The sequence below is a fragment of the Phaethon aethereus genome (assembly GCF_964289735.1).
Source record: "Phaethon aethereus genome assembly, chromosome: 15".
In the NCBI taxonomy this organism is placed as follows: Eukaryota; Metazoa; Chordata; class Aves; order Phaethontiformes; family Phaethontidae; genus Phaethon; species Phaethon aethereus.
This window is the reverse complement of record NC_138591.1, coordinates 16,088,210-16,102,234: the sequence shown is the minus strand read 5'-3', so window position 1 is coordinate 16,102,234 and position 14,025 is coordinate 16,088,210. Positions and strand designations below refer to the sequence as shown.

At 40.0% G+C, this 14,025-nt stretch overlaps 1 protein-coding gene across 1 annotated transcript in view; it reads right to left on the bottom strand.

The window, feature by feature from the left end:
- Nucleotides 1–14,025, bottom strand: part of GTF3C1 (general transcription factor IIIC subunit 1) — a gene marked incomplete at its 5' end in the record, with an annotated part of 43,212 nt that extends 29,187 nt beyond the window's left edge. The window contains 11 exons of the mRNA XM_082006718.1: nt 448–587; nt 1,315–1,526; nt 3,279–3,603; nt 5,096–5,211; nt 5,860–6,018; nt 10,008–10,131; nt 10,618–10,714; nt 11,296–11,439; nt 12,559–12,735; nt 12,932–13,141; nt 13,805–14,025. Of these exons, the coding sequence (XP_081862844.1) occupies nt 448–587; nt 1,315–1,526; nt 3,279–3,603; nt 5,096–5,211; nt 5,860–6,018; nt 10,008–10,131; nt 10,618–10,714; nt 11,296–11,439; nt 12,559–12,735; nt 12,932–13,141; nt 13,805–14,025 (1,925 nt within the window). The remainder of the gene's footprint in view (nt 1–447; nt 588–1,314; nt 1,527–3,278; nt 3,604–5,095; nt 5,212–5,859; nt 6,019–10,007; nt 10,132–10,617; nt 10,715–11,295; nt 11,440–12,558; nt 12,736–12,931; nt 13,142–13,804) is intronic.

Sequence of the window (14,025 nt, the reverse complement as noted above, 5' to 3'; positions counted from 1 at the left end):
CCACTAGAATCCTAGTGACCAATGACTGACATGAAGATAAGAGTCTCTACAATGAATGACAGAATAACATAGGAACTATTTTTGAAACCATAAAGAAATAAAAACTTTATGCAGATGAAAGAATCCTCAAGCAGGGGAGTGCTGTGCTGGCACACTGTGAAAGGAAGAAAAAAGTTCTCTGGTCTCTATTTATGGGACATACACTATATAAAAATTCACTCATATAATTATCCGTACAGAACTTCTATTGCTTCCAAACAGCTGATTAATTTTTAAAATCCAGTATAACTGCAACCCTTCCCCATTCCATGTGCCAACACTACAGCATACAGTGCCATCGGGGACAAGAAAAGCCACCAATGGAATAAGCACACATCATTGCTGAAGTAATGCTTACGCTACCAAAATGCATCAGGCCCCCAGTACGCCACTTTCAAACAGACTCACGTGAACAAGCTTTCAATAAGTCGGAGGTTTCGAACAGCTTCCACTATGAGATTTCGGCGCTTCAGCAGCCTGTACGTTTCGTGAGATCTCTCCACTGCTGTAGCTTTGGAACGCTTTTCCTTCTTTTGGCCACAAGTCTTCTAGTGCACAGCATGGACAAAACAAAAATTCTACATGAACTACCCAATGCCTTCAGCCTAATGCTGGTTCCTCACACAGTAGCAGCTGAGGAGTTCGGAATTTGGATGTATCTACTTGTAACAAACTAGTCAGATGGGGATTATCTTTTATATCCTCTTCACAGGCAGGGAATGAAGGTAGAAACTAAGATTTCTATGCAGTTAAATGCAGAGATTTATGCACTTTCTCTGCCCATCCCACATCCGGAGCCATTTGGACTTGAGAGTTTTGGCCTAGAAAGATGGTAACTGCCTTAACATCGTGCTGAGTCCAAGCCAACACATCCTGTCTCTCAGAAAGGCTTCTTGTCCCAGGCTCAGTCCTGCAGCAGTGAGGCTACACAATTTTCACGTCAAAACCCTGGTTTAGACAGGCCAGATGATATGCAGCACTGGTGTGCAGACACAGACATTAAGTGATGACACGCATTAAGTCAACACAGGGAATTTGGAGAGCACCAGGGAACTAACCCTGAACTGTATTTTGGACATCTACTTTCCCAGCTCCCGCAATAATTTTCACTTACAACTATAATGCAGCCAAAAGATGAATGTACTTTGAAATTATATTTAAAAACCCCACACAATCCCATAAATGAATACAAAAACTGTCGCTTGAAGTCTTGCTGTAAAAGTACATAACTTAGCTTAGCCAGCTGGTACCAACAATATTAAAACATGATCTTACCTTAGAGTCTTCAAGTCTGACCTCCTCCACCACAGCAACACCCCCATCTTCTTCTGTGGAATGAGCGCAGGTAGAAATGTTGGACTCCTGCTTTAGAGTTTCCAAAGTAGGACTCCCCCCTGAAACGCTGTCTGAGAGCTCATCGGGCTCTTCAAGAATTTGAGGGGAAGGCAGCTTCTTCCCCCGAGACTTCACAGCTGTTGGTTTTGAGCCTGGTTGAAGAGCAAACAGCCTTGTAATTGTTCTGCTGTCGGTTTCCTGTAAACATTTAGCTTCTCTCTCTCTAAAAGGCCTTCCCCCATCCACCCAGGTAACTGTACTTAAAAGCATTCTGCTACATTTTTCACATATTCTTCTATCCTGTTGGAAGCAGTGGTTTGATCATGAGTGACTACATTCAGTCTCCAAAAGCAAAGTTTAAAAAAGTGAACTCGATGTCATCAGATAATCCTCTCCATGCAGAAGCATCTTCAGAGGCAGACTTAGAAGACCAAGAAGGGCCAGATTAGCTTATCCAGAAGCTGCTCTCTGAAGAAAGGAGAGTTTGTGTCAAAGATTCTCAAGCACTGCCAGAAACATGACTCTTCTGACTCAAAGCAGAACAAGGATTTAGTATTACTCCAGAAATAATCTCCGTAAGAAATGGAGATCTGTTCTCCTCTCTTCCCTTGGAGTTTATCAGAGAAGTTGTAGGAACACTCAGATAGTTAAAATAAAAAAATAAAACATATGGTCTTTAAAATACGCCCCCAAGAGGTATTCGCTTTCACGTCAAGATGTTCCAAATAACTAAAGAAAAAGATGAAGCAATTAGCTTCAGGAGACAAGACATTTTGTTATCAGGTGAGTAAGGCTGTGGGTCAAGTCATCCTAAGCCTATTGCTGCTTCAAAGTAGTTAAGTTACCATCTTATCTGGTCTCAGATGAGAAGTCAGTATTACTCTATGTAAACTCACCCCACTTGAAGGTTTGCATCAGTACACGGACAAATGTAGTTTACACAGGCTCTAAGGCTCAATACCAGACACTTCCAAAAAAAAACTGGAAAAAGGGGAAGAATTTTCATATACTACAATGAAAAAAAAAAACCACCTTAATGGCTGGCCTGTCAGCTCCTGTGCTACCTCCTGCACCTAGGATGATATCTTACATACCCAATGGAGTGGAATGATGCTTTTTATCGAGAGGCACAGCCTGTCTTTTTCCTTAGTGAGGAAGAAATAAAGTGTTTCAAGAAATGCAAAGTGCGTTCAAATCCCTTCTGAAGTCTTCAAAGACTTTAAATGCTAGAGCTCTACCAAGATGGTGCTCTCCAATGGGCACAGCCTGAGCTGTAAGATATTTTGAGAAACGGAGTCCATGACAGATACCTTGTCAGATCATCACAGAACATCCAAGGCAGATATAAAGTTCATCCAAGGATGTTTCTCTCAGCAGCTTAAGCCGACCTGATGGCTAGCTACCACGGCCTCCTCACTATGCTCGTTTTATAGCCACACAGTCCTGCCTCCTTCCTTGCAACTGTCTGGCAATTTGTCTGACCCTCTGCAGAATCATTTCAGCTCTTCAAGCCGCCAGAAATATAACTAAATATCCAAGGAGAAAGGTGTGTGAGCCCATTTCATTTGCATGGGTAAAAGGTGAGAAATGACATAGGGCTAAGGAGAATCAAACTCTTCCGGTGATTGGCGGAAGTCACAAACATTCTTTGGTACACACAAACACCAGAGCAGACTTCAGCCCTAAGAATCTCCAGAGACTACCACACCTAGAGCATTCCAAAACATAACACTTTGGGTGAAAAAAAGAGTGTCAAAAAAGCATGGAAATATTAAAATAAGTGTAAAAATAAATACATGATCAAATACTTTAATGGAAGCTAATAGCATATGATTTTTTTCTTTAATAACAGAATTCATAATAAAAATGCAAGGTTGTTTCCAAATTTCAAAATCACTATCTACCTTTAGCTGATGCTGACTGATGGTTATCATCCTGGAAACTTAATTTCAACAGAGAACCGGAGTTGGCCTTCTGACCTTTTCCTTTCTTCTTGCCATCTTTCCCTTCTTCTTCGTTGTCAGACTCCGAGACCAAAGTATCATCTTCTCCAGGAGACACATCTTCCACAGGTGGAGAATCTTCTGGCACTAGAGCCAAAGTAACTGTAGCTAACTGCTCACTCCTAGCCTTCTCTCTCTCAAACTGACGGTTTAAATCACTCTCCTCTGCAAAAATGTATGAAATATACTTTGTTGTCCTTTGCCGACCTTCGTCCTCCATAAAACCCTAAGGAAATAGTTGGAATGTTATTTTACCACCTTACTTCTCCATTCTTGCAGTCTGTTCTCCAGCACCAGCGGGAAAAATTTCTAACTGTTCTCCCCTCACATCAAAAGACATCATGTTATTATTCTTTCTTTCTAAATAATAAAAATGTTGACTAACCTTAACATATAGAAATCAGAAGAAATACCATGCTTGAAAAATAAATCTGCATTACCTGCATATTAGAATGAAACGCCTACAGTATGTGGGATGTAGAGGAGTCCAAGGAAGAACAAACTATATGTATGCAGACTAGAAATAATTTTTTTCAGAAAAATTAGCTGTGAAATAACTGCAACGCAGAAGTTACCACAGCAAATCAGACTTAAGTGGAACTGCTGCTGCTCTGTCGACTACAACAGGTGCTTTCAAGTATCTAGAAACTCAAACACTTAGCCTATCAATAAGGGAAGATTTCATCTTCACAGCTGACTTTGGAAAAAGTATGTTTAGATATTCCAATGGCTTATATATTGTTTTTTTTTTTTTTTAATTCAACAGAACTTTTCACCAAATGACAAGATCGTACTTAAAAAAATTCTCTACTGTGGGAAGATGGCAATTATCCCACCTTTGTGAAAAGGGGCAGGTGGGTGCATGCAAGAAATAACTGAATTCATTCATCTTGTTGAAATGAAAAGAATATTCAATGTTTGGAAGTAAGGAGTTTAATCACCATAACCTCTACAAAAGCAACTGTTTTTTTTCCGGAATTTACTGTTATTTTCAAAAGGGAAATAGATTAATGACTTTAAACATACAGAGTGTCTGCTACAAGATCCTTCAGTAGAGGATGTTGCAAAATAGAAGTTGTCTTAGAATAAAAAATTAAGCAAAGTGGCTGTTTTGAGCTGAGAGATATTTACGTTCATCTCCATGAAGTACCAGCCCCAGGCCACTTGGGTTACCACTGACTACAGTGAATGACTTAAGTCACTGAGGCCAGTTTCTCTGCCCCATCTCTTTTTGGAGGGCAGACCTGCATCACGGTGCTGGGAACAGTGTTTCTCTGGAATGCTGTGAAGCTGCGTCCAGCAGAATCCCACCAGCTGCTGTGGACCACCAGAACATGTGCTTGATATGGATGGAAAATGTGAGGCCATGTGCATTTTTCCCCATGATCTTTATTACTTAAGCACCTAGTCACAAAAGTCAAGGCAGCTAACCAGGAAGCAACAAAAAGGCATGCTGGAAGAGCAGATGTTACATTCTAACAGCTAGGCCTAGTCCCCAGATTACAGGAGGTTAAAACCTTAATACTTTTTGAACACTTGTCTTACGTTCCTTTTCCTCGATTGAAGTCAATCAATCTTACCAGGACTCTTTCACCGTCAATTCTCAAATCACTGCTGTTTCTGTTGTTTGAGATTAACAATGTTATAAAATTACCACAGTAACCACAATTTTATCTCCAGTTTCAGTAAGTATCTAAATTATTTTATTTTAACCTTACCTTGACAACTTTGTACCTCTCCAGAAGGCGACAGAGCATCCTTGCTTCCAGTTTCCCCACATTCATAGCCAAGCGAATTTCTGCCTGAGAAATACCTTTGGTTCCCCTACTTTCAACTGTTTCAGAAAGGAAAACCAGAAAATATCTCAGGGAAATAACCTGATTGAATTATATATACATATATTTGCATATAAATTTATATTTGCTATGAATAACTGTATATGCCAGAACATAAAAGTCAACATTCCCCACTAACAACTAAAGACATTTTCACAGACATATACAATATACATCACATACTGTCATGCAACACAGTTTTACATGAAGCAGTGCCCCAGCAGAATGGGGTTTGAAGGTGATAGCTTCAGGTTAAAAGCAAGTGTGAATTCTTCCCCTGACAGCTTTCCACAGTTAGACATTAATTTCTCCATTATGAAAAGAAAAGAGATGAAAGAAGGAATACTCTTTTCTTCATCACCTTTTCTCATCCCACCACAACATCTTGTTTCTACCACGCTGTTTTATTTGGGTGGTATTGAAGAGTTGATAAGCTTCCAGGGAGGGCTAACAGGTGACAGCACCTATAGCTCCAGTCTAATCTGAACATAAAGCTCGTCTTTTCCACGAAAAAGTGACACTTTCTGATACATAAAAAGCAATGAGAACTTAAAAAACCCTCACAGTATATACCTTTCTTTTATACATACAAGGAGTAAGAAGGCAAAGGGAAAAAAATCTTTGGCGTGACTTACTACATCACCTACTTAGCTCATAAGCCTGGGTGAGCATATCTCTTTCGCAAACAATATCCACAGGCTGAACGGCTTTTGTAATGATCTCCTCTTCATCATCATCATGATAATCTTCCATTTTCTTCCGAAACTCCTTTAGTAATTTAAGGCAACGGACCATGACATCAGTCCCTGCAAACACGAGTGTTAGTAACAACTCTTAAGAAAATGCAGGGTGTGTGCACATGTTTAAACCATTTTATTTCTTTCATCAGCACAAAGCAGTAGTAGTGCAATGGGAACAAACGACCAAAGACTACTGTTTACTTCTAGGAAAGGTTTGCAACAGCTTTTCCATCGATACAGATCTGTCAAAACACCAACTAGCTGAATTTTTGGGGTTCTCCAAACCTTCACATGTGTCAGCATTAGGACTACCCAATACAGTGATTTATGAGCAGAATGGAAAACACTGCAATAACAGGAAAAATTTCAACAGCACAAATAAATTAAAGGATTAAGAACTGATCCACAGTGTTACATCTTTAGAACACATATCCGACAGATCACTCCCTGGGTATAAAACCACTTTTTTTTTTTCTACAGACTCAAAGCATCTTTCACTTTCTATAAGTGCAAGTCACATAATCAAAGAAAACCGTACATGTGAAGATACAGAACTCGTTCAGTAAAATACCTGATTGCAAAACTGTTCCTTAACACAGGACTGCGTTTCCTCAGCAAGTGATCAAAGTGGATACCAGTTGGTGGGCCCTGTGAAGTACTGCCATGAGTTCCCAATATTTAAAAATCCCAGGACCTAAAAGAACTGTCCGTTTATCTCACGTCCTAGAACTTTCTTCTACACTTGTATGCATGCACATTGGAGGAAGCATGCACCAAACCACTAGCATCCCGAAGAAAAGGTTCAAATAGAAAAGTCCTGCCCCATCCAGTAAGATCTTACAGCATAACTGAAATGTTGGACCTGTACAACACAACTGTACATCACTTTGAGAAGAGGTTCTCAGCCTTGGCTGATTCCACAACACATGGGATCAGTTATATTATGGAAGCTTTATGTGCAACCATGTATGAGCAGCTGAGTTTCTAGATTTCTTGTCCAAAGTCCTCACCTATTCTCTGCACCTAGGGAATGGCTACATTTGTTAACATATATAGTGTACTATAATTATATGCAATGAAAACTGAGGCACAAAAACTAAGGTGGTTGTATACAAGGACAGAACACACTGCTGCCCACCAGCCACAAGAATCTCATACATGATTGAATTCCTCATCTTAACATGTTTCTGTGCGCTGACTGTGCTGTAGTAACTCTCCACCTACTTTACCCTTCCGGGATCTCATAGAAGAGTGGGGACTTCAGAAGAGCTGCAGCAATCCTGCTCCCTGATGTAAGGATGACCTACTATCATGAGACTCCTCTAGCTCCTGTTGAACAACCGAAAAGCCCAGTGGTAAGCTAGAACTAGGTTACTCTACATTGCCAGCTTATCAAGTTGCAGTGATTCAGCAGCTATTGCAGAAGTGGCCAATTCATCCTGCAGCAGTGGGTGGGAACACCTACAGCCATCTCTATTCCTCTGGTACAGCCTTGCTGTGAAAAATGCCCCGTGAAAGCTGTAGTTGAAATCATTAAGGTTTCAGCTGATTAATTTTACCTTATGTATATATATGATCAGTTACTGAAGCCTAGCTGATGTGAAGTTACTCCACAGTAACTTAATCATGTGACTGAGCTCCAGGTCAGACATTTCCATTATTTTTCATCAGTCAGAATCCTTTTCCTGCCAGTATTCGAAGGTACTGCTTAGGATAGTAATTAAGTGCTGACATTTTGGTAGGGCTGCAGGCACTGTTATCACATCCTCTGCTTTTCTACAGCCTATTAATTTTCACTTGAAGCAGTATTTGAAAAAAAAAAAACAACAAACAAAAACACACCCAACCCAAAAAACTCCACAAAACAAACCCATTCCTTTTACTTTAGTTCCTTTTAGCAGATGCTCTGGCTTCACCCTCAGCATGTCCCTGCTTCTCCCTTTCTATCTTTTCTATCTTTGGTTTCCTGTGTAACTCCAAAGATTAAGTTATCTTGATCTCTGATGAAAACCAAGTATTATTAATTAATCCTAGTTTAATACCTAGTGTTTTAAGGCATTTTTGTGGATTTTCAACTTTTATGTCTAAGATGGAATTATCATTGAAGTAAAAGATTCATCAGGTGACATTTTTCATGATAAACTTTAGTAAATACTGCTGCTCTTGTACCAATATCTGACAAAACATGAAACATCTACTGTCTTATGGATTGCCACCAAGTTAATAAACGGACTTGTATTTTCTTGTCTTCTAAGTAAATACTTTAAGAGAAAGTTAGATTTTTTTACTACTGATTATAAACTATCTTTTAGGAATACTATCTAGTCTTTTGTGTTTTATTTGCAAATGTCTTCAGCTCATTAGAGCATCTCTGAAACTTAAATCAGTATGAGGAAGTATAAACAAATACAGCCTTCTGCCATACTACTCAAAACAGTGTAAGAGAATCTAGATTTTTGTCAGTGACAATGCTAAATGGTGTGATGTAAAGGTATCCCTGTCATACGAGCCACTGTATGTTAAGACACTTACTCAAACCATAAATACATTAACTATGTACAATACGTATTTTGTAAAAGTTTGATGATAATTTTCCCCACATCTATTTTATTGTAACTGACCTATTCTAGAATATTTGAGAATCTCCACTGCCTTCTTGAAACTGTGAACTTAAAATGAATTCTCCTGTGTAAAACTCCTTCTGATATTCTCATGGGTGGACCTGTGTATTTCATGACAAATGAACTCCTTCAATCACTCCCTTATTTATTCAGTACAGTGTGGGGTGGGAGATTTCTCTCTGAATCATGCTAGATGCTGTACCTGCTTCTGGCTGTTGCTTCTCTTTCTTCATAATACAATTTCCCTACAGAGAGATTTCATTCCCCCAGACTTAAAAGAGTTGAAGGAATGTGTTGTCTTATCAAAAGCCTTAATCCAATTCCAGTTAAGTGGCATTCAGTTTTGTCTTCTCAAAGTTCTCACACCGTTATTGGCTCTCTTACTTCTTCCTTTATAATCACTCCTATTCGCAAAGACTATACAGTTTGCAATCTTTAGTTCATATCGCATTTATTTTTTGTATTTTTTATTTTTTCAGAAACACTTCACATCTCTGATGAACACACTGTTCTTCCCTCAGAACTAATTTCTTTAGTTGCAAGAATTTGCAACTAAAGTTGCAAGAACCCTTGCAATTCTGCCTCTTAGGATTTTCTGTGATTAAAGATTTGATTTTCTTAAGCAATTGCATTAATTCCACTAGTGATACTATCATTCCTCATGCTTTCTATTATTACTTCTTGTAGTTTTTTTCCCCACGCAAGTTTTATCTGCATCTTTGAGAGCAGTTGCTTTCTTTTGTCCCTTTCTTCATGCAGTTCTGCTCTTCTTTGTCTTTCTATTACATGTTTGGAAGTTATCAGCAGTTCTTGCAAACCTGTTGACTTGGAATTCAAAGCTGGCTATGCATTAAACTATCCCTCAGTAGACTATGGCTTTTTTGAATAGTAGTTGCTGGCTATCTTTCCTACTTAAAGAATTCCAAGGTAGTGCTGTAGAAGCTTACTTGCATAATTTGATATGAAACTTTCCAGAGAAGCTTTGGATTCTCATGGCTTTCAGCAAAAGTCATAATTTCAGCACAAGCCCTAACTAAGATGGTCTGTTTCTTTAGCTTATTTTGCTATGGTCTTTGTTTCATATAACTTTATATATTTGTCAGATTTATTGACTTGTCATTCAACTTCAACCTGAAAGGTCAGCAGATTGGTCTTTGTCCCTACTCTCTGTATTGGCTTGAGTGGTCTTATCAGGAGTCAAAATCCACTGAAAGAGCTTACATTGACATATAAACCTGCCCACATCCATTCTTAAAAACCTGGAACAAATGCTTAATCCAAGCAGGCTGCAGTGTTTAGCTTTATTAACATATTTCTCCACATAACTGAGTAGACAGATTTTCACTTACATGTCTTTTAACTTAAAATTTGAAGCTTATAGAATGGCATCAATGTAATTACACAAAAAGAGAGCAAATATATGGTTCTATTTACCCTTCTTTGTCTTGTAGGGTCCTCCATTGGGATGTATATCTTGTAATGGGATGGATATTACTTTGGCTAGGCCAGCATTCATCATATATTGATAGAGACGTTTGAAAGTTCTCTCGCAAAGACCCTAATGCAAAGGGAAATGGCAAAAATCATTGTAGCCCAAAAGTCTCACCAGTAGGTGATTAGCATCAAAGACATTTATACTGCCTGTTCTTAAAACACAGTATTTTGGGGTAAGATATCAAAGAAGGATCTTAAAAGCCTGCTAATGCAGACACCTGGAAGAACATGAGATGCTTCCAGAATGTGTTCTATCCCTCCAACTCTACTGTCCAAAAAAGCAGCAGCAACCAGCAGCAGCACTGTGCAAGTAAGAATTGCACAATGATATCCGTTGACAAAACTTTTCTGAAACTGTGGATCAAATAGAGCTCCTTCCTTATGACATACAGCAACAGTAACTTGATCTACTAGGTTTTCAAGATCCTTCTTTTGATATCCTACCCCAAAATTTTGCGCAACTTTAAAACAGGCAGTATTAATGACTGCCTTTGATACTAACCGTCTAGATTCTATAAGAGTGAGAATTTGAGACAGTAATGAATCTCACCAATTCTTCTCTCAAGTTTCCTAATGTTTCCATCTGGTTTGAACGAGCGCTTAGCATACTTGAGAGCTTCTCCATCAGAATATCATATTTGCTTCTCCTAACCAAGAAAGGAAAATTATTTTACATGTAAACGTGCATATAGCTTTATAAATACAAGTTGTACCTTTACAAAATGAATACTAGAGAAAGTAGGCCAAAGTGTTCTCAGATTGTTTTAGGAATTATAGTTTTCTTTTTCTTCTGTGAATAGCATGTGTGAGAATTTGTCACTAAGAAGATAACCCAAGTGAGGGAACAGTGACTAAGCTCAGGCTGTTTTCATTGGCAAACCTCAGAAGCACAAGTTCTAATCATAAATATAATCATAAACAAGATGGGAAAAAAAATCTATTAGAAATGTGTTTGAAGTGAGAACACTCAAAATTAACAATGATTAGTGCTACAATAAGAAGTGTTAGACTTATGTAGGCAGGTGACAGGTAATAGAATGCTCTATTGTTTACAGCTCCAAGACAAGTAGGTTTGAAACTGTCCAGAATTCAGAAGAGGAGTTAAAGGAATTGAGAAGAGTTAATACCAGGAAACTTTGATGGTTCTGTGACAACAGAGCAAACTATCATCATAGTAAATGGTCACAGTCTACCCAGCAGATCTTCAAAACATCCAAGCTGCACATACCTATCAATGTGAAAGCGAGTCAGAAGTAGAAGAATTGAGTGTTGCTGTGCTCCACTTGGTAGTCTTATGACATGGGACTGCATTGTTATAAGACCATTTCTGTCCAATACTCTTCGGTGATAATGAATTTTTCCAGCATCCACTCTAAAAAACAGATGGCAAGATATCTATAGGCATTGGAATTTCTGTAAATAAATTCTAATTATCCAGTATTCCAACACCCTTTACCTAGGTTATCTGTGCCCTTAGTGACAAGTTATATTAATTTTCAAGGTGACAATCTCAAAATTAGGGAGTGACAAAATTAAGACAACCTGTGAAATTGGTTTTCATCATTAATCCAATTAAACAGAAATACCTCTGATCTTAACCTGCAGTCTCTAAGCACAACCACAGTATCATGACATGGTTAGATGACACAGCTGAAGCAATATTGTATCCCCATGCCCTTTCTCCCTTCCTCCTCTCCTTCTAACTCCTGGCTACGCCACAATCACTGCCCTCCTTGTGACAGCTCTGGTATTTGTCTCACTCTTTGGTGAGCTAACTCTGGCCACTGAAGTGGCAGAAAAGCATCCACAAAAGATCTCCCTCCAACCCCCAACATCTCAGTTGCTTAAAAGAGCTTCCTGGGTGGCAAAAAACAATGCCAGTGTGATTTGCAAGCCACTTCATCTGCCGGAAACAGTGAATCCTTAACAGCAATGCTAATATCCACCAGCACTGCAATACAAAACTAGCATTCCCTCAGAGGCTGTGTGATGCTCCTCCATCACCAAAATACATGGTCTTGTTTGGAAGCTGGTAACTCAGGCTCCCATTCAGGTCATGGAGAGAAAGATGTCACCCTGGGGACAAAAGGTGGGCATCCAAGAATCTCTTCAGAACTTGGGCAGGATAACATGCTTACTAAGCAGTTTAGAAAAGGAAATGAAAGTCACCCTTCCATCCCAAATTTGAAAAAGTGATTTAGAGAAAGCAAGAACTTCCACAGATTAGAAACCTGTGTATTGACCTCAAACAATCTCTGGTTACACAAGAAGATTCAGGAAGCATAAAAACTTGAGGAAGAGGGCAGTACACTTCTAGCAATACAGGCTTCAAGAACCAAGTAGTTCATCCTGGTAGTAAGGATGAGCAACTACCAATACAGACATGAGTTTAAATCAACGTACAGGATCACTTAAGTGGACAGAACTTTGTAAGTAACCAGTGGAAACTTGTTAGCTTTGATTTAATTCATATAGCAAGATATAAACTTACTTGAAAGCCCCACTGTGAAGGTCCCTCTGAAGCTCTCCTTGCCACCTAGCACGACCTAAACGCTCCAATATACAGTAGGAGAAGTCAGGGAGTTTTAAGTCAGGGTCACCCTCCCAGCCTATTAAAGCTCTATAACGCTGGTCTTGGGAAGCAACAATGACTAGTTTCTCTCCCCATCTAAGAAACAGAAGGGAAAGTAATAAAATACTATTAGTTCCATAAAAACAGAGAGATTAATCACTTTTCCCCCACAACCACCATTCTTGATATAATCTGCACAAACTGAGTGAGCACTAAATTAACTAACTTTAATTAATTTTTAACTAACTTAAGTTAAAAATCTTTCAATGCCAGATGTAAGGATTTCACTCACTTTTCAACAGCTTCTATATAAGTATAACAAGGCTGCAAATCCTTCCTCCTTATCTGATCAGTGATATCTACTCTCTCTTTGAAATACTGGCAGGAACCTTGTATGCCATCTTTATTATCCAAAATCATGTGGATGGGATAAATATCATCTGAAGGAACAGGATCTCTTTTGGTTTCCAGTATTCCTGTTTCAAGGTCTATTTCTTCGTATCTGAAATAAAAGCAAGAGCCAACATGTAACCAAGCAAGGGGAATCTGGAACTGAAATATAACATTGCCACAAAGAATGTCGACACCTCTGTCAAATACCTTGGAAAAATTAAACTCTTGAAACCTCAAAACTGGAAAAGCACAAAAGCAGAGCTGTGCTCAAGTATGACCAAACCTTATCAGCATGCAGAGTATATGAGGCAAAAGGAGGGGAACAGATTATTTGATCTTCAAAACTTCAAGGATATTGAAGCAGTGGGAACAAGAGAGATGGATATAAATACTAGTTTACAGAAAACAACAGGTACATCCACCCTGATGAACTGGGACACAGAAATCCAGCTTGTGCCTATGTGGTAAACAGTCATTAGAATGGAAATCTATCCAAGACTCCTATACAGGTCTCCTGAACAGCAGGCTTCAAAACCTCATTGCCGTCAGCCGACTCATGAAGCGTTCTTCCAACAAACCCTGATCGGCTCCGGAGAACGAGGCGGGGCGGCCACAGAACCAGGCCCGAGTTACCCCCGGCAGAGCAGCAAGCCCCCGCCAAGCCTCCGGTGGGACCTGCGGGTACCCCGCCCGGCGGGAAGGGCAAAGCGCGGCAGCCGGCGAGAGGGGGTGGCTCCGCGGGGAGCGCCGTCCCCGCCGGAGCTGCCCTCACCGGTCGTGCAGGCGGAGCGGCGGGCGCGCCCGCGGCAGCAGGTAGAAGCCGATGTCGGGCTGGGCGCTGAGCGCGGCCCAGAGGAGCTGCTGCGTGGCGGGCTCCAGCGGCAGCGGGAAGGGCGGCGTGCGGGCGCCCAGGCGGTGCCACAGCGCGCTCGGCGTGATGCCGTCCAGCCCCTCCAAGGCCACCTCGTCCAGCAGCGCCCATAGCGCCTCCAT